This window comes from Eucalyptus grandis, chromosome 7, assembly GCF_016545825.1.
Source record: "Eucalyptus grandis isolate ANBG69807.140 chromosome 7, ASM1654582v1, whole genome shotgun sequence".
Lineage (NCBI taxonomy): Eukaryota > Viridiplantae > Streptophyta > Magnoliopsida > Myrtales > Myrtaceae > Eucalyptus > Eucalyptus grandis.
The window spans coordinates 2,596,410-2,623,986 of NC_052618.1; the positions used below are offsets into that span (position 1 = coordinate 2,596,410).

Genomic DNA, 27,577 nt, shown 5'->3' on the forward strand with positions numbered 1-27,577 from the left:
CTGGGTAGAGTTGAAATAACAACAAGAACAAAATTTTCTTCATTTTCCTTATTATCTTTTTTCTTGTTCTTTTTTCTTATTCTGAAGAGAGAAGACTACCCAATAGTGAATGCCATGATGGAAAGCGAAGAAATGAGTGGGATTGGGCCTTATGACGTCGGCGAGGCTTGAGTAAGTCTTGGAAAATGAAGGGGCTCACGACTTTTGAGGTTTGTCGTGGCATTCATCAATAGTCCCATTTATCCTCTTCCATTCAAAAAAGTAGTTTTGTACTCGCAATTTCAACATTGCATAATGAGGTAATTCTTTCTTCTTTGACTTGGCACGGTAAATGAGGCAAAGAAGTTTTTAGAGAGAAAAACGTCTTGAAAGGCGAAAAAGAAAATATATATATAAATAAGTAGAGGAGGGTCTTGTGATTCCTAGCCATAGGGATGGCTAGGAGTACTAGCAATTAATTGCCATGAAGAGGGAGCGTAGTACTATCCTAGCAAAACTAGAGAGAAGAGAAGAGCGATAAAATCTCTCTCTCTCTCTCTCTCTCCCCCTCTCTCCCCCATTATTATCAATTATGGTGGTGATTATACAAGGGTCCAGTCGATAGGGGAAAAACATGTCCATTCAACAGGCGGCACTCAATCACTAACTATAAGGATACTGTCCATCATCATTACTAACTTTTAATGCTGGAAAAATAAGTATTCATCTATCATTCTAATCCAATGTTATGTAATTAGTTATACTAAACCAATATAATTTTTGGACATATAATGTGTTTAATTTAATGAGAGGGAGTTTTTCTTTTTTTCTAGATAAAAGTTCAAAAGCTTTCGTTAAGTAGCAATAGAGGTTTTAGAAGATTTAGTAAGTTGGTGTTAAACCAGATGATTGTTTTGTCTCCAAATATTTTTTTTTAAGTCAAAGTATAAAAATAATTTGAGAAATATTGTGAAAGTCTCCAATTTAATTACAAATCTCTTATTATATAATGAATTGTAATATTGTAAATTGAACTATGAATGAAACTTATATGATAAAAAAAAAAAAATCATTCTGGCAAATAGGTATACCCATCGTGTTATAAAATATATGTTTTAGGGAAGTTAGGCAATAGTACCTAATAAAATCAAAAGAAAAATGAAAGAAATAGAATAGGCGATTAAATCATAAACTAAACTTAATGAATTGCTTGGCCTTAGTTTTGACGAAAGACCCGATTAAGTGGACCGAGACGTGCTTAATGTGGTGGCATAAGAGCTAAATTTGTCTTCAACCATGTGGCCTTGCAAGCAACTATGGGAATATATTTTGAGAAATACAAGTCTTTGGGCTAAAGGATTTTCTGAAATGGAAATAGTATTTGTTAAAGTGCTTTTTAAAAATACATTAAAAAGTAACTTTGATGAGGTGAATGCCCTTCACGGTTTATAAAGGATTTTTGGTAAATTTCATTGTTATGAAAAACCAAAGACTATGGTATGCCAACCTATGACAATTATGACAATTCAACCTTGAATTTATAGAGGATAGGCCGTGATCTTTCTTCTGCAAGGTCCAGACTCCTTTAATATCCCGTTGAACTCCGTCTAGAAACATGAAAGTCAAAGAGGAACTTAGGTAGGGTTTGGTAAGAAGAAGAAAAAGAAGAAGAAGAAGAAGAAGAAGATATTAATGACGATGAATTTGATCAATTGTCAAACCAACATTACTAAAACACAGATATTAAAAATAAAAAAATAAAAAAAGCAAGAACTTATGAGGTTATAAGTAACATTTTTTACTCATATACTTATTTTTTCGAATTTCAAAAACATGAAAAATCATAAATTTTTTACTAAGATTATAAGTAGAAGATAAAACTAAAAATAAGGTTGCCCCACATGTACCGAGAACTCCAACGGTCTCAAAAAAAAAAGAAGAATAAGGGGCTCTATTTCATCAATTAGGTAAAATAGGTTAAAGATAGAATACAAGTTGAGAATAACTATTTCTTTGATAATTTTTATAATTTTGAGGGTCTTTGTTTTCCCCATCCATAAAAGAAAAATCATGTGGAGAAAACTTTCTCAAGATATCTTTACCCTTTGGCCATGAGCGTCCTTCGCAAATGTAACAAAAGACAATGGAAGAATAGAGCTTTTATACCTTCCTCACATGTTTTTGTTATGATTTAACCCTATCATAAGCCAAAATGGATTGATAGCTATGTTGGGTCCACGACGGTGACGTACAAGTTTGCATTTCCGTCTCCCTCGGTCCCTTTCTATTTTTATTCGGGGAGTTTAGTGGATGAATAAATTATGAGACTCATTCATTAAGTATGAATTCAAACCGAGTTTTAAAATTTTAACTAATTCGATTAGATTTTGCATTTTTATAATAAAAAAATCAATTCAATTTTAAACACTTTAAACGTTTTGATTATGTCCTAAATTTTATGTTGAAAAATCACATTTCAAGGGGGCGGGGACAATTTGAAGTAAAGATGTTGCAAGGATAGAGGACGAAGGCTCCCAATCTTTGCTCCTAAATAGTTATATATATATATATATATATATATATATATATATATATAATTTCTTTTTCTGGTGTGAAGCCCTGGAAAATAAATCATCTCTTTAATTAGGCAAAATGTGGCTGAAAATATTTTCTTTTCAGTCTCCAACTCAAACATGAATTTAAAGTGAAAAATATTTTGTATCATTTTGTATCTGGTATATGATTTGATTTTCTTCCGACCACTTGTTTTGATCATTTTTTGTTTTTATTTTTTATTTTTAAAAATTATAATTTATATTTTTTTCTTTTCTTTAATTTTCTTTTCCTTAGCCAGTAGCCGGTCGGCAAGCGTCCCTATAGGGCAGTGCTTGGGCCTTGCCACCCTCCATGTTTAAGCTCTCCATGTTTAAATGTTGCCAATCTGACAAGCCTCAGGGATTAATGTGCGCCTCATTTTTTTTCTTTCATAAAAACCTAGTAATCAGTGATTAGTAGATTAGATTTATTGATTAAGGAAAATATTTCTTTTGATAAAAACTATCAAACTTTGATTATCTTTGGATCATAGTTAATTTTTTTCTTTTGGAGCTAGTAAATCTCGTAATATCCATCAATTATTTTTTTAACTAAAAAAAAAAAAAAAGAAATGATAGTTTTGATAGCTATTTATCTACTTGCAAATTTGAAGAAAACATGGAGAAATAATAGGAATACTGCTTTGCTCTTCTCGGAATGGGAACAAAATGAAATGGACAATTTTACCCAGCGGCTCCATGCTCCATCTTCTTCTTCTTCTTCTTTTTCCATTTTTTCTTTTTTTCTTTTATTGTATATTCTCTATTTTCCTGGGCCCCACCACTTCTTTCTTTTTCCCTTGGTGGGCCCAACCGCCATTTGAGTGTCATTTATTATTTGTTATTTTCTTTTTTGGTCGTGTGTTTATTATGCGATAAAGGTCCCCCGCCCCCCCCATCCCTTCTCTCCTCTCTCTTCTCTCTTTGTGGGATTTTAAATTTGTTTATCATTTCCAGCCTCCGATCCGCATCCGGTGTCTTTTTCATTAGGAACCTACATTTTATAGGAAAAACGTCGAGAAAAGGATAGGATTTTAAGATGAGTTATGATGTAAATTACAATTTTGAATAGGTGAAGATGATTAGTTTTTTTGCAATGTCTCTATAAAATATCTTTAAAATATTCATATAAAAATTTGGATTTTGATAGATTCAATTAGATCGGTCTCACTATCCTTAATCCCACCAACTTTTACTTCTTTTGCCTCTTCAAATCAAGTCAATCAATTAACAAATCCTTTACAAATTGTCAACTTGCATTTACAAAAAATAGAGAAGATAAAATTCAAGGAATTTGGATTTTCGTGTCTCATTATTATTTCCATGGCTACTAGACAAGTCCAAAGAAAGAAATTGCTGCACTATTTTCCAGTCCATTGTTAAATACATGAGCATACATTTGCTAAGGTGACTAATTAGGGAAATACCATAATTTTCAATGCCGATATATTTCCAAGAGTGTTGAGCATTGCATGGTAAGCAAGTAGAACAAAGTCACAAACCACGAACACTTCCTTTCTTGTTTAATATTAATAATTGAGCCATAAACTCTTCAAACGTTGAGGAACATATAGTCTGCACATCCTTCAGAGGACAATACTAGGTGTATGGCGATGAACACCTGGAAACTCGCATAATCGTAACAACTTAAATTACTTTATGCATCCCACAAAAAAAAAAATTAATGCTTTAAACACACCATATAATTTAAATGGTTCAAAATAGCTATCTCCGAGGCCTAATTAATGATAAGATAGATAAGAAAGAGGAAAAGCACAAGAATACTCACAAAGCAATGATGTCTAGAACAATTATATACAATCTCCCTATAAAGATTAATTTCTAATAAGTTCAAATTATTTTCTAAGTGGAAATTTTTGGTTAAAATTGTGAACTTTTTATGATTATAACTTAGGTTCTGGATGTGCTAATTAATAAAGATTACAAACAAGATTCAAATTTATCTGCTACCCACTCTTGAACCCATATTTAGCATCCTAGAAAGAAATCTTCCCTTTTCTCCTTTTGAAACTTATACATAGATGATTTTCATATCACACTTCCATAGTGCTGTTTTCTCTCCCTTCACCTCATCCTAGACATTGATCGAAAATTTTTCATTAAGAACAAAATGCTTTACATAAATGCTAAATGAAATGCTTTACATAAATGCAAAATGACAAATTTAGATGGAAAGGAAACCTTGAAAGGATAAGTCTATCAACTACTCATGGAAACTAGTGCTTTTAGTTGCAAAGCGATCCCATAGAGGTGTCAATGGCAACAATACCACTAAAGTTTGTTTTTTGCTTTTTTTCCCTTTTTGATTAGAACCAATATGTCTTCAGTTTAATATTGAAATAAGCACTGTCTAATAATTCTTTATTCTCTTCATTCACATGGACGGATGAGGATGAATAATGCTGATTCGCATGCCCTACACACATGAAGGGTACAGAAAAACCACACAAAATCCAAAGCTTCAGATGGTCCGCGGAGTAATTCTCGTGACTGCTTCCTAGACCTTGGTGCTCATCATTGTTTAGACTGGATGATTGAAAGAAATGCCATAAGAATCAATCATGCAGGGCAGTGAGGCATGAAATTTAAATGCACAATTCTTAGCTGAATAATGGCTACAACCTCCTTCAATTGCCGCTTTAATAGCATGCTCAATGGATGTACCCCACTATCTATCCATCTAAGTCTACTATATATACCTTAGGATATCATCCTAGGTATCAATACAAAAATTAGATTCCTATAAAAATGCTGGAGATAATGCTTGGAGCAGACTTGAATGCCCAAGTTAAAAAGGTGGTAACGAACGAAAGCAAGTTGAATCGATTGCTTGAACAAAAACATTAGCCTATGTCCTAAGCAAGGACTAAAGCATTCTATGTCATCTCTAGGTAATCATCTCTACAAAAATTTGCACTGAAGTATTAGTTTTGCTAAAGAATCGAAGTTCTTCCTCGCTTGGAAAATTGTACATGATCGGACTGTACTATGATCAATTTCTCACAATTGAAATGATAGAGTGCCACTCATAGATAGATTTGCATACCTCATGGCAAAGGCCTGCAGAATCATCCTGATTGAAAAGCCCGAGGGCTATGATAGGAAGTGACGTAAAGAATAAATTGTAGAATCGCATATCCAAATCATCGTAAGCAGGCTGACCAGAGAACGAAGCATATAGGCCTTGAACCAGAGCAAGGTAAGTCCAAATGCAATGTTCTTGTAGAATGCACAGGGGTTAAGTCCATGGAAGTGGGGCTTTATCATCTTTTTTTTTTGGTTACTATGAGCTTGGTGAGTTCTCTTGTAAATACTAATTTGATGATGGACCCTCTATTTTTAGATGCTGGAATTGTATAACATAATGATCATTTGTTTTTACACCCATGTGTCTTAACTAAATAAATTCACCAGAATCACCACACAAAACTATTCACAAGAGTTCATCATCCACATATAATTTTCAAAAGAAAAAAGGTTCCATGCTGCAGTGCAAGTAATATTCTTGCTACATAGAGCATGGACACAACAATTCTAAAATTCTCTTGTTTAGCCTGCATCCCCAAATATAGAAGGCAAGAAATACCAGCAACGGTTTATTATTACAAATGGTAAATAATAAAAGTAATAACATTTGGAAAGGACAATTACATCTTGAGACGATTGGCCCACATGTGCTTATGCAAAAAGTGATACCAGTAAGGGTCAATCAAATGCATGTTATAAATCTCAAAGCAAAAGTATGTAAGCTAGATGTGTTTGGTAACTGGCAGCTGGACGGTGGGAAAAAGAAGCAATAACAATCTTAGTTCATAAAGTGATAGGCTGGCTGATTTTTCTCTCTCCGTCTCTCTTTTTTATTTTATGCAGTGCAAGTAATATTCTTTCTCTCTCTGTCTCTCTTTTTATTTAATTCATTTTCTCTCCAGCAAGCTCAACACATGATCAAGGATTTTGGAGATTGGCTTATAAACGAAGAAAAGCAGAAGACTAAAAACAAAAATACCTCAAAAGAATTGTCTCAATTCTACATAAACTTCACAAAATTAAAGTTTCATCTTGAATTTTAAGGTACGGACGAGTTCTACCTTGCTTCTAGTACTCAATTACTATAATCATCAAGCACCAATGTAATGGTTGGCTAGGCACTAACATAGCACTACTGTAGAGTTGATTCCTAAAACAAGAGAGAGTAAGGTAAGATTAGCATCTATAACTGCTGCCAAAACTAATGACTAACAAGACCCATTGGGATTTAATAGCTGGAACTAAAATTTACAAAATGTGAATAACTACCATCCATATATGAAGGTATCAAGTGGGAACTACCACATAACAACTAAATCCACTAAGGTTCTAGTTGCCCCTTCCATTTTACGATAAAGCATATTTGGCAACAACATTAGATCTAAAATGAAATTAAGTGTGCTTCGATTAGTCCTGCATCAAACTATATCAGAGATGTGCATAGTTAGCATCAAATCATCACCAAGTGATCATGTCACCCCAATAGAATGCATACCAGGTTTCACAATTCAGGTTACTATTGAAAAAAATAAAAGATGCATAAGGCTAGTTTTCAATCCATACACAATAGAAAGAACCCATTAGATTAAAAACCCTCCTTCCAAATATCAACCAAATCAAAGACTGAGAATTCCTTTTGTTCACTTGGTGATGTCATCAATTCCTTGACAATGTTAAGCCTTTTTCATGACACACCATAACTCAACCTGACCTTGGGGACAGATTTCCTTAATATGCCTCTAAAACCTATTTCTATTGTCCATAGAGTGAAAATAATTCCTCATAATACTAAAAAAAAAAAGAAGATCAAGATTTATGTTTTTTCCCTATCTAAAATGGCCAAGAAATAAAGGCTCCAACCACATTATTACAATATAAAGATGGAAATCAAGAAAATGGGAATCGGCATATGATTTATCCTACTCGTACTAAAAGCATCATCTCGGATCTACTAAAGCTTGAAATTAAGAAAATAGAATCTTTCTATTTTGTATATTTCTCTAATTTTTTTGCTGGCCCCACTTCTTTCTTTTCCCCTTGGTGGTTGGGGGCGTCTTTATGGGCGCGCGGTGGGTAGGAAGAGGAGAGATTAAAGGTCGGTCTCTCTCTCCGTCTCTTTCACTCCCTCTCTAGGTGGCATTTTAAATTTGTTTACTGTTTAAGGTGCTAAAAAAGGAAAAAAAAATTAAAATTGCTTACCCTTTACGGTGCCTACGCCTCCCAAACCCTAATTTTCTTCTCTCTTTAAGTTTCGCAAATCCTAATGAAAATGATATCTGCCCTTTCGAATCCACCTGATTGTCTTTGGCCTAATCAAGCTTGGTGGGGAGTCCCCCGGGGGTGGGGGTGGGTGAGGGGGGGCAGCGCGGAAACATGGGTCATCTCGATTAAGGAGTCAAATGAGAGATTCGTGATTTGAGATATGTCATCAAACGACAGTAAACATTGGGAGAGGGAGCTGGGGACTCACAACGAAAGCTTTAGACATTTACTTGGAAAATCATTAAGAGGAAGCCAAAGTTCCTACCATGAATATACATAATAAGATAAAAATCTTAATTAAATACTTAAGCCATTGAATTATGATTTACCTTAGATATTAATTGGTCCACATTCTAGGGATAAATGTCCCAAAAATCATAAATTTGTTGTAAGGTCACAAATTTAGTCATAAATTTTTGAATTTGACCAATTAATTGACAAAAAGATTTGGCCAATTAGTCATCAAAAGATTTAGATTAGAATTGACCAAATTAAAAATTTTAAGATTGTGTTTAACATATTTGAGACTTGAGACTTGTTTACCATTTTTTACCCACATTTTGTCACATTCCCAAAGTGAAGCTTCTTTTGCATACCTTCTTACACATGCAAATTTGCATGTTGCATGGCTGTTTCTAACTCTAGCTTTGTTGTTCTAAGTAAAGGTCGATGCTTTTAAGACATTGGTGGTAGATTGAAGTCTTCTAACTTGTCTTCAAACGGATGCATATTTTAAAAAAATAATCAAGTCATCATTTCATCTTAAATATTTATAAATAAATAAAAAATATTGATAACCCTTGTCTATTAGATCAAAAAAAGTCTATTTCATTCATCATGTAAGAAAATTCACTTGAGGTGTCATTTGAATATAACCCGATGCAAATAGTGCATCTCGTGCGTGCAAAAAAACTAAGTGGGTTTCAACTTTTCCCCCATCCATTATTCAATTCTAATTCACACCAGTTGAATGGGCAGAAATCATTGTCCGCGTGGCTTTGGGACAGAACCCTAAAGATTTGGTACAACATAAAATATTGTTTTTCTGAGGTTATTGTATCAGCAAGAGTTGCCTCCTGTTTTTGGAGTTTCTGATAGCAAAAGGTTTGTCCTTTCTGCTGCAACTTTAGATTTTTTCAGAAAGGTGGGGTGCGGGAAAATGGAAGAGCAAGAAACTTCCCAATATACAAACGAGGGGGGAGAGAGAGAAGTGGGAGTTCTTAGTTTTTGAACCATTAGAATTGGCTAGTGGCCACCCTTTCAATATAGAAGAGAGAGGTGGATGATTCGAATCTCCACCTTCTGGGTGGTTGGGATGGGGATGATTCAGTATCAAATATGAATTTTGACTCTCACGCCTCATAATAAGATAGAGTAAAAATCTAAAATCTGATAGTGAGAGTTAGAATAGAAATAAAGTAAGACTTGACAAAAAAAAAAAAAAAAAAATTGGAAATTATTGGGGTTTGAGATGATGGTGGTGGTTAGGAGAGAGGAAAAGAAAGGAGTGGAAGCTACTTTATCGTGCCATGAACAAGCAAACATGGAATGGCATTGGCACACCAATGAAAGCCCAACCTACGAAGAGAGAGAGAGAGCCCAAAATAAATTTCCTAGAGAACCAAAATGATACATATGCCCTCCTCAATAATTTTCATGGCCGTGGCAACAACATAGAAAAAAATAGCCGGGGCGCCTTGATCCTCTAAATTAGGAAGCATGGGCGCAGGGATGATAAATCATGGCCCTCACCTTATGATTGGGAGGATCACTCATATGAATGACAATTCAAGAGCCGCCACATGACAAACATACATTTCTCGAGCCTCCCTTTTTTTTTTTTTTTTGTTTTTTTATTTTTTTGTGACCTAGGAAACTCACGCACCGTACCAACACGGACAGCCCGAAAGGCCCGGGGTAACGGGAGTAAACCCTGGGGGCAACATGTGCTAGCCACCACACACATGCCACTGGGTAAGTCACCTGCGACGCCCGGGAATCGAACTCCTCCCCTTGCGTTAGGGGGAGAAGCTCGCCGCCAGCACCGCCCAAGTGGGTGGTGAGCCTCCCTTTTTGTTCATGCTCGTGAAATGCTCAAATTTTTTATTTTCTAATTTGCTGGGAATAAGACCCTTTTGCGTGACCAAAGCCCCGTGAATAAATAATAAAAAAGTGATTTTTTTTTTTCTGTCGGTTAGCCGACGCATGGAAAGATAGAAAGGAGAGGGAGAGTGCATGAAATGACAACGCACCCACCATTCTTGAATGAAGAAAATATGGAAATAAGAATTAGGGCCGGGGGCCAAATCTTTGTTCAGAGGATGCGTAACAAAGATGGGATCCACATCTCCTCTTAATTTTCTCCCTTCTTTTGCTTGGCCTTCCTAATTTATTTTGGTTAGGCATATTGCCTAGATTCATGCGCGCCATGTCTCATGCTGAAATTTGCATCACCAACACTTTTCATTTTTTCTAGGTATATAAGGTTAGTACCCAAAAAAAATCCCAAACTAAATTCATTGTAAACTTGCTCACTATGAGACACATATTTAAAATATTTTGTGTCCTAAAAAATCTTGAATTTATATTAACGCAATAAATATGCCCTTAAACGGTGCTAGAATAGAGAATATATTAATATATAAGTTTTGGTCTTTCAAGAGTAAAATGCACGGGGTTAAGTCGTCTTCTCCATCACGAGTGAAAATAATTCCTCGTGATACCAAAAAATAAGATCGAAATTTATGGTTTTTTTTCCTATTTAAAATGGCCAGAAAATATAGGCTCATGCGGCTCGAGGCAAAGGGCAAAAATCAGCAATTCACCTTATGGAAATCAAGAAAATGGAAATATCTTTTGGTATAGTTCTCCAATTTTTAGTTGGGCCCCACTTCTCTCTTTTCCGCTCGTGGGGCCCATCCGCATCCGGGCGTCTTTATTTATTTTATTTTTTTTTGTCGATCCTATTCTAAGCCTATTCTAACACTCACTCTCAAATTTTTACCTTGTCTCTTTGCAAGGCATGGGAGTCGAAATCCACTCCTGAAATGATATCGTTCCCACCCCAATCCCCCCTAAGAAGGTGGGGATTTGAACCCCTCACCTCCCCCTTCAAAGTTGGAAGAATGGCCACTAGGGCGAACCCCCAGTGGGTTGGGCGTCTTTATTTGGGGAGGAGAGAATTCTTAGGTCAAAAGTGTGAACTGATTAACACCTTTTGGTTATCAACTACTTAAGGAAACTTGTGCTTTTAGTTTCAAAGCTTGAGGTATCCATCGCAACAATACCATTGAAGTTTTAGTTTTTTCTTTTTTTCCTTCTTTTTTCCCTTTTTGGTTAGACCCAATATATATCCATATGAAATGTTGAAATAAGCATCGATTAATAATACTTTAGAGATAGACGGATGAGAGCCTTGTATATCCTGACAATGAACAATTACTCATTTGCTTGCCCAACCTGTACACACACATAGTCCACAAAAAAATCTTACAAAATCCAAAGTCTACAATGGGCCAGAGTAATTATCGCGAGTGCTTCTTGGACCTTGGTGGCTGTTTTTAGTTATTATTTATCAGTTTAATGCGATTCCCATTCCATTACCATTCAACTTCCACATCCTCAACGGATGCTCGGGGCTGGGATAGGATAGATTTGATTACCTCATTTCTGGGATTACTCCTAATTCTCAACATGATATATAGAAAATAGCACATTTAATTGTTACCACATTAATGAATAATACTTATGTATGCCACAACTTGTAACATCATCGAGGCACGATTCCCCAAGCTTGCAAGGGACTGAAGACACTATTAGGCGGGCTCGATCGATGACATTTGGTCTAAGAGGTCACCTTATCCAAGAATTCGTTCACATTAGGATGAATGAAAGCACGCGATCCTAATATTTCACCACAGCCCACCCCATAGGCACCTCCACCTAGTATACCGCGACTTCTTCCAAATATATATCCACACGACTACAACTACTGCTTTATAAATAATAAATAATGGTTTTTTTTTTATATACGAGTTGTTGTTGCTTTTTATTTTCATTTTTACTCTCTTTTTTTTTGGTTTGAATTGAGCAGTTCTCCTTGCCTTACGACGACTTGTGGAGAGAGAAAAGATCAAGACTGGGAAGTGGAAGCTCTTCCAATGGCGATGGGACAGCAGAGCCACGTGGCGGTGCCCCACACCCACTTGGACAGTGGCCATGGAGCCCGTGGGTCCCATGGATCACGGCGCTATTCTCAACCAGGGAAACTAGGTCATCCCGTGGTTGAGAACAGTGCCGTCAGTGCGTGTCAACCCAATTGTGAACATTTACCCCATCTTCACTCACTCCAAGCGCGATAGGCTACTATACTTGTCTACCCGTAGTAGCCAGAGCCGAAGTCTTGACGTGGTGTCTACCTTCACCACTGTGAGGTCCCCTAATTCCTGTCTATTTTTGTCTTCTCGATAGAGAGGGAGTAAGAGGACAGCGCGGGGTCTCCCACCCCAGGGCGGTTCTCCCACTTGTTTCCTCCGTCCGTGAGCCTTTTAATGACATAATTAGGATAAGAGGAGAGAGAGAGAGAGAGAGAGAGAGAGAGAGAGAGAGAGAGAGAGAGAGACCCCAGGGTGGTTCTGCTCAACTTACCGCTGCCTGTAACTAGCCTCTAATGCCTGCTCAGCTTACCGCTGCCTGTAACTAGCCTTAGAGGGGGGGTTCGCCCCAGTGGCCACCCTTCCAACACGGAAGGGGGAGGTGAGGGGTTCAAATCCCCACATTCTTAAGGGAATGGGGTGGGGACGCGTAAGTTTCAGAAGTGGGTTTCGACTCCCACGCCCTGCACGAGGCAGGGCAAAAGTTTGAGAGTGAGTGTAGCGTAGGAATAGAGTAGGACTAAAAAAAAAAAAAAAAAAAAAAAAAACTAGCCCTAGAGGAGAGAGAAAGATAAGTTCATATAATAATTTTTTTATTCAAATGTCAAATGACACGTGTCGTTTTATTAATGGATCCACAAGCATATGCCATGTAGATGGGTGATGTGGCGATTGCAAAATATTTTCTCCATAAATAGGTAGAGAGAGAGAGAGAGAGAGAGAGAGAGAGAGAGAGAGAGAGAGAGAGAGAGAGAGAGAGAATGGACCTACCTCTGAAATTTATTTCTTGAATGAACCTCCAAAAATTCTTAAATATCTAATTAAGATTTTTTTTTTTTTGTTTTTCAATGTGTCATGTACTTATATTAATGTGTGCGCGGTGTATTGTACATCTAGTTGAAATAATGATAGCAATCCTTAATTTCCTCCCTAACTTTTTCGCAGAATTGAATAGTGACAAAAAAATGTATTGAATTAAATTGCAAGAGAGATATGATAGAGGTTAAGGCAAACACGATTTCTTCAAATTAACACGTAGATTTTTGTGTTTACTTAACATGAGGTCACGTTATTGCATTTCCTGTGCATAACCTAAAATTGCTATAACACCAAGCTAATGATGGCATTTATTCTTAATAAAAAGACTAAAAAAGCGAAAGTGCTAGCAAGTAACCTCAGCAAGCCTACAAGATTCTCGAAATATACAAGTTTGTGTTAAAAAAAATAATTATATTTTTGTTGAAATTTGTTGGTGCAGCGGCGAGGAGGGATATTGTGAAATTCTATGGGAAGATTAAGAACCAATAAAATTGAGATATTTAGGACAAAATTGACACTTGTCCCTTCCTCGTGGGATAAGCCAAGGGAGGGGCATATGTGTCCTTTGACTTAGGATGTGTTGGTGGGGCTTATCTTGGGGAATGAGTCGGAGTTTCCGGTGGTATCGGAAGAGTTATGGCTTGAGTGGAGACTGTTTGTTAAGTTTAGTAAATCATGGGTAGACTCCTCTAATGAAAAAAGTCATCCAAGGCAACGTCCATCTTTGATTATGATGGGAAAAAAAAAACACCAAGTAAATAAGTTCAATTAATTTGAAAAGTGAAGTAATTTGAGCGAATTATTGCTAGTTTATAGCTGGGTTAATTAAATTTTATACGAGGATATTAAAGTAATACCTAGATTAGTTTATAACCTTTTTTATGTTTTAATATCATAGAGATTGGTATTTTTCTCATACTTAATATGAAATAATCATACGAGGATAATATGAAGATAATTTGTAATTTTCTTCCTCCTTTCCTTACATTGGAAAGTGGCTTTTCCTAAAATATACACTAAAAAAATCACTGGTACTATCTATGACTTATGCTTTGAGAAACCTTAACATTATTAGAGCTTTTCTTTTATTTTTCATTTACATCACGACTCATGGTTAAAAAATTTGTATTACAGACTCGCCCTTCAGAGCACACGCCAAGTAAATTACTAAAGATTTTTTTATTATTTTTTTCGTTTCGTTGGGCGGTGTGGACTGGGAGCTAGGGGGCGGACGGGGTTTGGTTGGGCGGGAGTTTGAGTTAGAGAAGTCCCGCGAGATTTGACCCGTCGCCCCGTCACCTCAAAAAATGCTGGGAAAAGGGCATTTGACTTTTTATCCTTCGAGAAGTCCGAGAAAAAAAAAAAATGTCCTGAAGAAAGGACATGAAATTGAAGCCACGATGGGGTGGGGTCCACGACGGTGACACCCTGAGTCTCTCTCCTTCTCTCTCTCTCTCACTTTCTCCTTCCTCCCTTTCACTTTCGTAACTGGGGAGGGGAGTCGGTGGATATTACCGTTCCAACCGGAATTTTAAAAATCTTTTTTCAATTAATAAATTCATATAAATGACTAAAAAAAGGTTATTCCAATCGAGCCTCCATACATTTTTTTGTTAGGTTCCGTTATTTCCTAAAATCCGTGTTTGAAGATGTAACGTAGGAATGATTTTCTTAACTGACGCTCACGCTTGGAAAATTTGATTTAATGCATGGAATTCCCCTTCTCATTTTATCCAACAAGACATGAATAGAAGTTTTTATTTTAATTTTTATTTAATATAAATTTTTGCTAACAAATAATATTCATGCCCTTGCAAAGTTAACTTTTTTTGGCTCCAACTCGCAGAGTTTGGCAAGGACTTGATATTCATGATTAGAAATTGTTATTAATACCAAAATTTTGATGAGTTAGTTATTTACTACAAAACTCCTGAATAATAATAGCATCAACTTAGTTCATAAATTCATTGTAGACATTGGTATTATTTTCGTTTAATAGGAATAGGTGCACAATTACATTCAAATCAACTCAACGCGCCGACTTACCGACTCATATGATCTTCCAAGACTAAGCCTACCTCAAGCTCAATGCACTCCAATTAACTCAACCATACCTTTTAAGCCTCACGAGCACGTGCTATGAGTAGAGGTGGCAAAATGGGTCTTAGACTCATATATAACCCATTTAAATATAAATTGATCATATATGGGTCACTTATTTTTTGAAGAAATTAGTTAAATGGGTTTAACAACTAAAGACTTAAGAGATGTAAGTCTTATGTGGGTCTTAAATGGGTTGGATTTATAACCCATTTTCAAACCAAAACCTCACAATCTCTCTATTCCCTCTTTAGCTTTACAAAAATATATTTTTTTAAATCAAAATTATATTTTTATTTTTTCCTTTTTTTTCCTTTCTTTTTCCTCCTTCTAGTGGTTGGCACGGTGATGGTTGGCGACTGGCTAGACAAGCCTTAACCTCACTGGTGTCGGCGAGCTCGAGCTCGCCAGATCTAGCGAGACTTAAGCCTCACCTAACACCGATCGAGAACTCGCTTACATCGGGCGAGGCTTGAGCCTGGCCAGATCTGGGGAGGGGGCGAGCTTGAGCGATTTGGCAAGGCTCGAGCTCGCTAGATCTGGCGAGGTGGAGGCATCGCCAACATCCGGCAAGGCTTGAGCCTTGCCGATTTAGTGAGCCTTAAGCTCGCCAGCGTCGGCGAGCTGGGCAAGCTTGAAGAAAAAAAAAAAATAAAACGAAAATTGAAAATTATATTCCTAAAAAATAAAAAATAATTAAAATTCGATTTCTTTAAAATAATTATTTTAAAAATTATAAAAATTGTCCATTAAATTGTGTTGTATGAAAATATTTTAGCAATACCATTTTTAATATATATATATATATATATATATATAAGAAATGAGTTTTCTTAAGTTAAGTTAAATGGATCGGATATGAGTTAAGTATAGGTTAGGTTGAGTATAAGTAAAAAAATTTGCACTGCAATAAATAATTTAAATTGGTTGATTTGGATCGGACCATTTATGACCGGACCCAAACCCGACTCGATCCACATGTTTAATGGATCTAGTTTTAAGCAACAAGCTAAGTGACAAAAAAATATTTTAAGGGTTGTGCCAAAAGACATTTAGGACCTTCCAAAATGCACCTATGTTTCTTTTATAGCTAGAGTAAAATATTATTCTAAAAGCATGATATTTTTTCCTTTTTTTTTTAAAGAAAAATTTCTCAACTTTCGAGAGGTGGCTTCATTTGGTTAGAAAGGTGACAAAATGCCCTTTACACTTCTACTTTTTGGGAGGAGAAGAGGAGAGGAAGACTTTTCAGTTTCCAGTCACTTCTTCACTTTTATTTATTTATTATTATCTTTTTTCTATTTAATTTCTGGTGTTAAAATGTCATATGGGGTGGTGATGTGATTGTCGTTTGGTCGAGGTCGTTCGCTTCCATTCCCTTTTTCGTGTGGCAGCAAGGGGTGGCAGGGGAGGGGCTAGTTTATGCTCATTGCTCATCGCACTGCCTCACTCTTCCTTGAACCACTTGTTCCTCTTTCTTTCTTCCCCCAATATAATTTTCTGCAATCATGCTTGAGATTGCATTCATGAGGAGTTATGAAGCAGCTAGCTTCTCGAACAGGATAAATACAATCTTTTCATAGTCCCATAGGCAAGGTGACCATTTAGTTTGCCTTGATTATCTTGATTCCTTGCAATGAAAATAAGGATATTTCATTTCAAGATTTGAAACAACTGCCCCTGCAAGGATGCGGCCTAAAAGGACTCAAAGGAAATAATTGGAAAAATTTTGAGGGTAAATGATGATGTCTAATGAAATAATTTACACAACATGAAATTTTACTAATGTCTTCTTTCCCTCCCTACTTAGAAAGGAAAGCTCAAAAATCTAATTGATTATTTTTCATAATTTAGGATAGGTGGTTGAGAATTCATTCCCTCTCTTTTCGATTTTTTGTTGGGTAGAGTTGAAACAAAAGTAAGAATAAGATATTCTTCATTTTCCTTATTATCTTTTTTCTTTTTGTGAGTATGATTCTTTTTTTTTTTTTTTTTTTTTGTTTTTTTTTTTTTTTTTTTTTTTTTGTGTTCCGGAGACTAGCCAGTATTGAATGCCATGATGGAGAGGGAAGCAACGATTGGGGTTGGGCTTTATGACGCGGGCGAGGCAAGAGGCAGCCTTGGAAAATGAAAGGGCTCATGGCTTTTGAGGTTTGTCATGGCATTCATCAATAGTCCCATTTGTCCTCCTTTCATTCAAAAAAGTAACTCTGTACTTGCAATTTGACATTATGGAATAAGGCAATTCTTTCTTCTTCGGCTACAGCAAATAAGGCAAAATAGTTTTTAGAGAGAAAAGCGTCTTAAAGGGTGAGAAAGAAAAATTATACATAAGTGGAGGAGGGTCTTGTGTTTTATAGCCATAGATGGCTGGCTAGGAGTGCTAGCAATTAATTGCCATAAAGAAGAGGGCGTGTAGCACCATCCTATCAAAACTAGAGAGAGGATGTGAGTAATAAATTTGGTTGGTACTTAAAAGCAATGAAAACAATTATGGTGTCAAAAAAGTAATTTTGTACTCACAATTTGAATTTGACATTTGCGGAATGAGGTAATTCTGTCTTCTTCGGCTTGGCACGGCAAATGAGGTAAAAGAGTTTTCAAAGAGAAAAACGTCTTAAAGGGTGAGAAAGAAAACTTATACATAAGTGGAGGAGGGTTCTGACCAAAAACAAAAAAAAAAGGAGGAGGGCCTTGTGTTTCCTAGCCATAGATGGCTAGCTAGGAGTGCTAGCAATTAATTGCCATAAAGAAGAGGGCGTGTAGCATCACCCTAGCAAAACTAGAGAGAGGATGTGAGCAATAAATTTGGTTCGTCCTTAGAAGTAGTGAAAACAATTCCGGTGTTTCATGAAGATAAACACGAAATCTCTCTCTCCCTCCCTCCCCCTCTCTCCCCCATTATTATCAATTTTGGTGGTGATTAATGATTATATGAGGGTCCTAATCGTTTCTACTGGGATTTGGACTTTATAAATTGATACGGTCGATAGGGGAAAATCATGTCCATTCAGCACGGGACACTTAATCACTAGCTATAGGGATACTGTCCATCATCATTACTAACTTTGAATGCTGGAAAAATAAGTATTTATCTATCATTCTAATCTGATCTTATTTAATTAGTTATACTGACATTTAATGTGTTTAATTTAATGAGAGGGAGTCTTTCTTCTTCTTCTTCTTTTTTCAAATAAAAGTTCTAAAGATTTTGTTAAGTAGTAAAAGAGGTTTTAGAAGATTTAGTAAGTTGTTGTTTAACCAAATGACTGTTTTGTCTCCCAATATATATATATATATAATTCAAAGTATGAAAAGAACTTGAGAAATATTGTTTAAGTCTCCAATTTAATTACAAATATCTTATTATATAATGAATTTTAATATTGTAAATTGAACTGCAAATAAAACATATAGGGGCACTTAATAACTTGCTATAGGGATATTGTCCATCATCATTACTAACTTTTAATGCTGAAAAAATAAATATTTATCTATCATTCTAATCCAATCTTATTTAATTAGTTATACTGACATTTAATGTGTTTAATTTAATGAGAGGGAGTCTTTCTTTTTTCTTTTTCTTTTTCAAATAAAAGTTCAAAAGCCTTTGCTAAGTAGTAAAAGAGGTTTTAAAAGATTTAGTAAGTTGCTGTTGTTTAACCTTATGACTGTTTTGTCTCCAAATAAAAATTTATGTTCATTTCTTTTTGTAATTCAAAGTACGAAAATAACTCCATAAATATTGTTGAAGTCTCCAATTTAATTACAAATATCTTATTATATAATGAATTTTAATATTGTAAATTGAACTGCAAATAAAACTTATATATTTCTACAAATAGGTATACCGATTGTATTTCATAATATATGTCAAGGAAGTTAAGCAACCATGGGAATGTATTTTGAGAAAATGTAAGTCTCTGGCCAATGGAAATAGTATTTGATAAAGTGTTTTTAAAAATACATTAAAAAGCAATTTGATGTAAATGGGGTTTGATTTTTGGTAAATTTCATTGTAATAAAAAACCTCAAAATATGACATGCCAACTTATGGCAATTTGACCTTGATGTTAATAGAGGAGAGCCCGTCATCTTTCTCCAGGTCCCCACTCCTTTATTATTGAGTTTAACTTGGTGTAGAAACACGAAACTCAAAGGGGAGGTAGGTGCAATAGATTAATTCCTCTTTCCATTTATTTAGTCCATTCCGAGGTTTTGGGTCTTTTGAGGGGTCATTTGCAATAACACTTCATGGAAAAGAAGAAGAAGAAGAAGAGGAAGAAGGTATTATTTAACTTGATCCATTTATAGTAATCCATTTGTATGAATGTCGTCAAACCAACATTACTAAAACACATAGATATGAAAAAAAAATAAAAGAGGAAGAACTTTTATGTTATGCATGTTTTATAATAGTATTTTCTTTTGGATGTTTTATAATAGTTTGATAAGGTAAAAAGTAACATTTTCAACTCATATACTAATTTTTTTTTCAAAAAGATGAAAGATCATAAATTCTATACTATTTTCTTAATTAGTTTTTAAAAAGAAATAGAAGAAGATTATAAGTAGAAGATAAAACTAAAAATAAAGTTGCCCTTGCATGAACTCCAATGATCTCAAAAAAAGAATGAGGGGCTCTATTTCATCGATTAGGTTAAATAAGTTAAAGATGGAATACATGTTGAATATAGCTATTTTCTCGATAACTTTGAGAGTTTTTGTTTTCCCCCTTTCACAAAAGAAAACTCACGTGGGGACAACTTTCTCAGGACATCTTTTACCCTTTGGCCATGAGTGTCTTTGCGAATGGAACAAAAGATAACGACAGAATAGAGTTTTATATCTTCCTTTGCACGTTTTTGTTCTGTCGCATGATTCGACCCCATCATAAGTCAAAATAGATGGATAGTTGTGTTGGGTCCACAACGGTGATGTGCAAGTTAGCATTTCAGTTTCTCTCAGTTTGCTAGATGATAAAATTATGAGGCTCATTCATTAAGTAGTAGGATTCTACTTTCATTTCATTTCGAAGGTGTTTTAATTAGTTTATCTTCGAACACTAGAAAATTCGAAAACATTTTCCAAGAGGTTTTTTTTTTAATCCAGAAAACGTTTTTCAAAGGAGTCGAAAAATATGTCTGATTGTAACGTCTTTTCATTAAGCATGGTCTCTGACCAAGCATGAAGCATCACGTGAACCGACGTGGCGCCGTGGATGGAGTTTCTGCATGTAAAATAATCATCTTTCCGTGGCTTTCGAATTTTGAATATAAAATAGCCCCTAATTTAATGTCTAACATTTCTTCTCTCTCTCTGTGGGATTTTCTCTGGGTCTTAAGTTTGACTCATGGTCAAGTAGTCTGGTCCCCACTTATGCTCTTCAATTCGCAGTTGATTCTGCTCTGTTGTCTTGCCCTTAATTACCTCCTTTCCGTTTTCTGTTTTCTCACTTCTCCTCCATAACCCTCTCTTTCTCTCTCTCTCTCTCGCGGCTCTAGCCATGTTCACCAAGAAGCACAACAAATTCTTCGACAGCAAACCCTTCCGCATCACTCTCTCTCTCTCCCTCTTCATCCTCTTCTCTTTCCCTTCCCTCCTCCTCTTTCGGCTCTGGCCGCAGACACCCTCGCCTTTCCATCGCATGCCTCTACAGTCGCTCTTCACCACCCGAAGCACCAGTTACGACATTGTTGCCGTCTCGACACCTCCTGCTGAGTGCCGCGGAGGGGTCTCAGTCTATATCCACGACCCGCCGCCCGAGTTCAACTTCGGGCTCCTCCAGGACTGCCAGCACCTGAACCGGTTCACCAACATGTGCCCGCACGTGACTAACCGCGGCCTCGGCCAGCCCCTCCCTTCCTTGGGCCTCGGACATGAGGGGCACGGCGGTGGGAGGACGAGCTTGGTGACGCGGCGGGTCCGCGCGCTGCAGGTGACGCCGAGCCACGAGCCGCCGCACGGGTCCGACGAGTTGGCCCAACCGGCGAGCGAGCCGGAAGTGTCCGCCCATGATTTGAAGGCCAGCAGCGCGGCGGAGTACGGCGAATCGGAGGCGGCGGCCGGGAAGAGGAGAGACGAGGCGAGGGCGGCGAAGAGGAGGAATCGCGCTGCGGACATATCTCTCTATTTTCCCTCTCTTTTTCCCGGCGCGACTTTCTCGGGAAAGTTGGGGAAGAAATTGAGGGAAAATGGCGAGGGCCTTCTTATCTCGGCATAGCCGTTGGAAGGGACGAGAGAGACGGGGCTGTTTGGACTTGGGGGCTAATGAATGCCCGACGAGGATACCGTGTCCTGGAGCGCGTCCCTCACACGCCGCACGGTGCATCCATGGCGAGGCCAGGCCAGGCCAGGGCTTGGGTTTGGAAAAGGTCATCAGATGGGGTCGGGTTCTCGTGAGTTCCCGACCACAAGAATCCTCCTCTTCCATTGCAGCTCCCGACCTCTATCAGTATCAGCATTTCTTGCCTAAATCCCCTTTGTTCTTCTTCGAGTCGCGTTGCAGTTCACTCCTTTTTGGGCTTCTCCGAGCTCTGGTCATGTCAAGTTTCTCGCTTTCGCTGGTGAGGTGCGGACCCTTCGCTCTGATTTTGCTTTGTTATTGCTTGATTCGTGCCGTCGTTTCTCTTTTGGGTATGGCTTGATTGCCGTTCCGGTTGGTGGGGGGTATGATCTTTTGATGCTAATCTTTATTTAACTGTTGGGACGAACTTGATTCGCGCAGTTATGACCTGCCGGCTGCTGTTGAATTCGACTGAGAATCTGCCTGGCCGTGCTTTTGATCTTGTCTGGTTTTAGATGCATCGCTCCAACTCGCTAAATTTTGGTGAATGTTTTGATTGAAGAGGTTGAAATCACCGGGTTGTCTTTAGGCGCTACCGTGGCTTGCTGTTTTGAAAATTAGAGCTAAGCTAAGCTCCACCATGTTGTAGGACATTTTTCATCCTAGTTTCGATTTCGGAGATTGTCGCTTTAAGGAGATATACAGTTTTCATCGCCTGCTTAGTACGTGGTGAAAAGTATGGATCCATATTAAGGTTACGTTTTGTCTGTGATGGGAATAATTAGGTGTCATAAGAGATCCCGTGAAAATAAGCATAAAATTGCCGAGCATTACGGTTATATCAAATCATCCGTCTACGGAGATAGGTAGCAGCCTTCTTACTGCCTTTATTGTAGGAGATATTGTGGTTTACAAGTTTCTGAGTGGCATGGCAATATTTAAATTAGATTTCAGTTTCTTAGGGCCAAATGTTGCCACTTCTCTAATTGAAAAAGCAGTGCTGCACTTACTCTTCACGCATGCACCTCATTCCGGTAAGATCTCTTTCTCCATAACGAACTTATTTTGATTGTATTTTCATGTTAAAAAACTTGAACCTAAAGTCACGAATTGATATGGGCTTGTAAATCTAGGCTTAATCCATTAGCCAAACTTAGGTTCAACCCCGAAAATTGGTCGTGACAGAACTTGGGGACTTGAGTTAAAACTCTTAGACTTAGGCCAATTTTTCTTTTCTTTGAAAAATGTTTCCGAGATTCCAGTACTTTAAGGTGTTAAATATTCTTTGCAGGATGTGAGGTATAAGGGGAAGTGTTTGCTGACAAAGCACACACAACCCGTTCATGATTATTTAGATGGTGTTGAGAGGATGAAGACCGCATGCTCGCGTACGAGTCGCCCATCTCAATTCCAAAGTTTCTTTCATGGTGTCAAGAGTACCCACCTCGGTCCGCATGCTTAACCCGGAACCAGCTCATGAGGACCCGATATCCACAAGCCCGTAAGATCATCCTTGTGGCTCCACGATAAGCCTTTGTCTTACCATGTGCATGTCTATGTGATTGCCATTGATTTTTCTTGGTGAAGTTCTTCTATCCCTATACTATGCAATTTCTACTTTTGGTCCATCCATGACAATCTAGGTTATTCGCTTTGATCTAATTCATTTGTCAATTAGAAATCAAATGAGAATTGCCATGCAATGAATTATTTGCCCAAAAAAAAAAACTCTGAGAATTTGTTTTCAATTCATGTTTAGGAAATTTGGTCTTGTTGGGTGCCTAGCCTAGTCCATTTATAGAAAATGCCCTTCTTGTAAGAACTTTCATGAATAAATGAAAAAAAATGGAAAAATCAAGATCATGGATCGACTTTCTATTTACCCTCATGTTTACTATTTGAATTAGGTGATTATGGAAACGATCCCGTCACCCATCCGTTCACGATCGAGTTAAAATGACGGATAAAAAAGAGTTTATCTCATCAAGCAAAAATGTTGCTCTATCTTTATGAGAAATTGCGACTTTAAGAGAACCAAGAAGACCTTTTGAATATTTTCCTGAGGTAGTCGAGTTTGATGCCATCATGAAAGATAGCTACATATCTAGATGGAAGAATATCTGACCTGAAGGGTTTGCCTTCAAGGAGGGTGAAGAATGTACACATGATTCATGGTCCTAAGTTGTTCCATTTCCCTCATTTAATTGCAATACAGTTACAAGTTTTGTTTTGAGGATATGATGGGGTACACCAAACTAGCCCGGTGACGATATCCAACAATGAAAAGAAAATATCATCCAAGGAGAATTCCAGGACTTTTCATCTATCCAAAAAATTCCAAAAGAACAAAAAAAAGAAGATCATTTTTCAAGCCATTTCCAAAAGCACTGCATTAGGTTACTCTGGTTTTTCTAACTCATTTACTTCATGTCTCAGAGCATAACATTGATTTGGGAACATACATCCGAGAGGAAAATAGACGTTGATCATTTCCAACTGATCTTGATGACATATCCCAAGAGTGAAGAAAATCATCTTGATTCCAAAGTTGATATGTGGCACATCTCATAACAATTTGTGTGAGATGTCATTCTCGGTGAAGTTTCTCATTTCATGAGAAAATAATGGAACAAATCAAAAAGAGGATTCTGTCTTGGATGAAATGTCTGAATATAATTAATTCTAGAATTGACACTCTATTCTTTTCCTTGCAGACGAATTGGGGGCACTAAGGATTCTAGTAGTGACATGACTGAGACAAAATCTCAATCCGAGCCAAAATGGTTGTGCAATTTGAGTTTACTTTGAGTTGTATACTATCCTATTCATGCACGTTCTCTTGTGCAGGAGCAAAGCCAGAATGGAGTATTCATCAAATCAAAAAAGCGGATTTTCACTTTTGATTGATAGAGACAATCCAAGGACATCCATTGCTAAGACAATCCCTTCGTGAAAAATGAATGCTTGAAATCATCTTTTTGAGTGTAGTAAATTGTTTGTTTTGAAATCACAAACGCTTTTTTATGCTTAAAGTTGCTGACGAAAAGAAAATTTTCATATTGATTTAGCTCACCAATTTCATGTGAGATTTGTCAAGATAGACAATTTAATGGGAGTGACATCAATGTCGTGTCAAGCATGATGAAAGGCAAGCCTTATCCTATACACAATCCCCTACTTATTCACTCTGTGAGATGAGGTAGGAAGTTCCATATCTATAAGGTAAAGAGTTCTCTTCTAACCTAAATGATGAGGGGCTGCCCATTGCTTAACCACTTTGAGCCTTATACACTTGTGAAGATTTTTTTTTAAAGTTATCCCTGTCAAAAACCACCCCACATTGGGGCAAATTGAGGGTAAGACAGCACCATAAAGTTGGATTGAAATTTTCTTCAATTTTCAAGTCGTGCTATTACATTGAATTCATATGGTAATTCTAAGTGCCTTTTTAGGATGACGAGAGCATTTCTTTTCTATCCTACATACTTGTATCCTTTTGCATAGCCCACTTGAGCCTGCAATTTCATTTCTTTTAAAAACCCGTTCCCCTCAAAGTTTGGAATGTCATTTAAAGTGTAATTGCTTGAACATGCATTCAAAATAGAATTAAGGGGCCAGTGTGCCTGGTAAAAGCAAGGCCAATGCTCATGAAAAAAAAAAAAAAATGAATAAAATGAATAAGAACTATGCCCATAGATGAAAAGAGAGTCACTTCAAGAATTGAATCTGGCATAAAGAACTCAAAAGTTGAGTTTTTTACAATCAATGGGGCATTTCATGAAGACAATCCCCAATGATGAAAAAGAAAACCGTTGTCCTTTCATTTCAACCCATGAACCTAGCCTATACTTGAATTAACATAGGAGTTCATATGTTTATAAGCATCACTCAAGAAGTGCGAGCAAGATTATTTCTTTCTCATTTTGCAGTTCTGACTTGTAAACCCGGAGATGATTAAAGAGTTGTTCTTTCAATAGCCTTGACTCAAGAGTCCCTTTGCTAAGCCGCTGACCAAGCCCCACATTACGTCCCTATTAAAGACCTCTCAGATTGGTAAAGTCAGAATACTTGGACCTTTGTTGGCATGGGATGATAGTGGGAGATGGAGGATTCTCATAAAATAGCCTGAGAGTGAGTGAAAGTCCTTTCTAATTGAAGGTCCTCATCCACTTAAAATGGCTGTTACGATGAGGGAGTTTAGCAAAGGAATGACCAAGGTACATTTCCTGTATCAATTGATCCTGTATCAGTTAATGTGATTTTATAATTTGCATGATGCACTCTTTCCTATGGGGGTTTTGTCAACTGTATATTTGCATAGTAATATTCCTTTTGTTGTCAACATTCATATTCAAAATGAGGAGCCTATATTCAAGCTTTTTCTGATAGTAAATGGGTGTTGAGAGACAATGGAAACTTTATCTCCTTTTCTGCTTTATCATCTTCAAATTATGCTGATAGTTTGAAGAGTGGATGAGAAATAAGATAATGAAATGAACGACTATATCAATATGATCTTATAGTGCACAATTAAGGAACATTGTCTTAAGCAATTTGGGAATGTTAGTTCTCCACTTCTTGCTCACTTGCTGGAATATGGCTTGCAAAGTGGAAAAAAGTTGGAAATGCAAATTGTGGAATATTTTTGTTAAAGTTGTGAAATGATGGTTGTGGAGTAGCCTTGCATCCTGCAGCATACGAATAGCAGAGGTATATATTTGATTGCTGAATGCAGTTTGTTTATATGAATATATAGGCTGGTGTGGTGGAAGAATTTGTGAATGACGGCTCTTGACACGGAGGACATAAAAGGGGGAGATAGATGAAAAGGTTGATAAGATCTTGACAGCCATAGCCACTGAGACAGCTGCTCAACTTCCAGGGGCAGTGAGGAAGCAAAAGGTGAAGCAATCTACTGCAGAAGAAGTATTTCTGCTGGTTCCCTTACTGATGGAACTTATTTTTGGTTATTCTTTTATTTCCCCGGTAGGAAGCTAACCGGGAAACAATCACTGCTGCATTCTTACTTTTTTCATGTGCCAATGAATTTGGAATTTGTAGGACAAAGCGGTAGCCGAAGGTGTTGATGATGAGGAAGAACTAGGACAGTAGAAAAATATGAGGTGGTCTTGGACTTGCCAAGTCAGCATGGCCTTTGACCACTCACAAGGCGCCACATGGAGGCATGGGCCTGCTGGATGTCTTTTGTCACCTTGCTGGTACCTTAGGATTGCCTAGGATTCTCATTTACAAGGTAGACTGCACTTTCTTGGTTTCTTTTGGTTTTTAATGAAATAGTGGCTGTCTTGTGGAACGGACTTAATGTAAGCATTTCTTCTGTTCATGTGTTGATGTGATGGTAATTATTGCAGGCTTATGTAGATGGCAAGACAACCGTGTCCATTCATGAAAGAAAAGCTAGCATTAAAGAGTTCTATGGTTAGTGGAACGGAGTTCTTTTTCTTTCATTCACTCTCAATACCACTGTTTTCATAAAATACTATCTCAAAGAAGATTTTGCCTGTATCGTACAACAACCTTCACTTTTCATGACTAGGTGTGATATTTCCCTCCCTTGCAACTTCTCGAAGGAATAATTGACATGGAAGAGAGGAAACAAAAAAAGTGTGTGCCACCAAGTACGAAAGAAAAGATGAACTAGACAAGGGAAAGCTATATGAAATGGATATTAAGATAGAAGAGGAATGTGGTATTTGCATGGGGATGAGTAGAGGGTTGTATTGCCGCATTAGAAAAATTGGAAAACCCTTTGAAGAACCAAAACCTAAAATTGGATAAGCCTTTAGGGCTCTATAATAGGGATTCTTGTTAAGCTTTATCTTGTTTTCTTTTTCAAGGATAATTTAGGATACTTGCATATTTTTTATTATGATTATATAATCGAATGCATTTTTTAATATTTTGGTGTTATTTTCCTACGCTTTCCAATCTTCTTCCACCCTTTGTCCTCCGCTTTTCTCACCACTGCTTCTGTTTGAATCGCCACCGGTCATCTCTTCCGACTTACTCGATCTTTAGGTACTCTCTCCGGGACTGTGCTTGTTCATTTGCGCTTCTGGTGGCACTTGTTCAGTATGTATGCATTACAGGCCCTC

General features: G+C 37.1%; 1 protein-coding gene and 1 pseudogene across 2 annotated transcripts; both read left to right on the plus strand.

Moving 5' to 3' along the window:
• Positions 1 to 525: 525 nt before the first annotated feature.
• Positions 526 to 21,832, plus strand: LOC120295336. Of its 2 annotated transcripts, none has more exons than XM_039316372.1 (2): positions 526 to 544; positions 20,654 to 21,832. In XM_039316372.1, exon 2 carries the CDS (start codon positions 20,682 to 20,684, stop codon positions 21,396 to 21,398), a length of 717 nt encoding a protein of 238 aa, XP_039172306.1. In that variant the 5' UTR covers positions 526 to 544; positions 20,654 to 20,681; the 3' UTR covers positions 21,399 to 21,832. The 2 variants fall into 2 exon arrangements, with proteins under 2 accessions (XP_039172306.1, XP_039172307.1); XM_039316373.1 differs by having other exon boundaries at positions 528 to 541; positions 20,647 to 21,832.
• Positions 21,833 to 26,233: 4,401 nt separating this feature from the next.
• Positions 26,234 to 27,277, plus strand: LOC104454784 (annotated as a pseudogene).
• The last annotated feature ends 300 nt before the right edge of the window (positions 27,278 to 27,577 follow it).

What these genes read in the sequence shown, in the direction of transcription:
- LOC120295336 (XM_039316372.1), top strand. Translation starts at nt 20,682, where the DNA reads ATGTTCACCAAGAAGCACAACAAATTCTTCGACAGCAAACCCTTCCGC.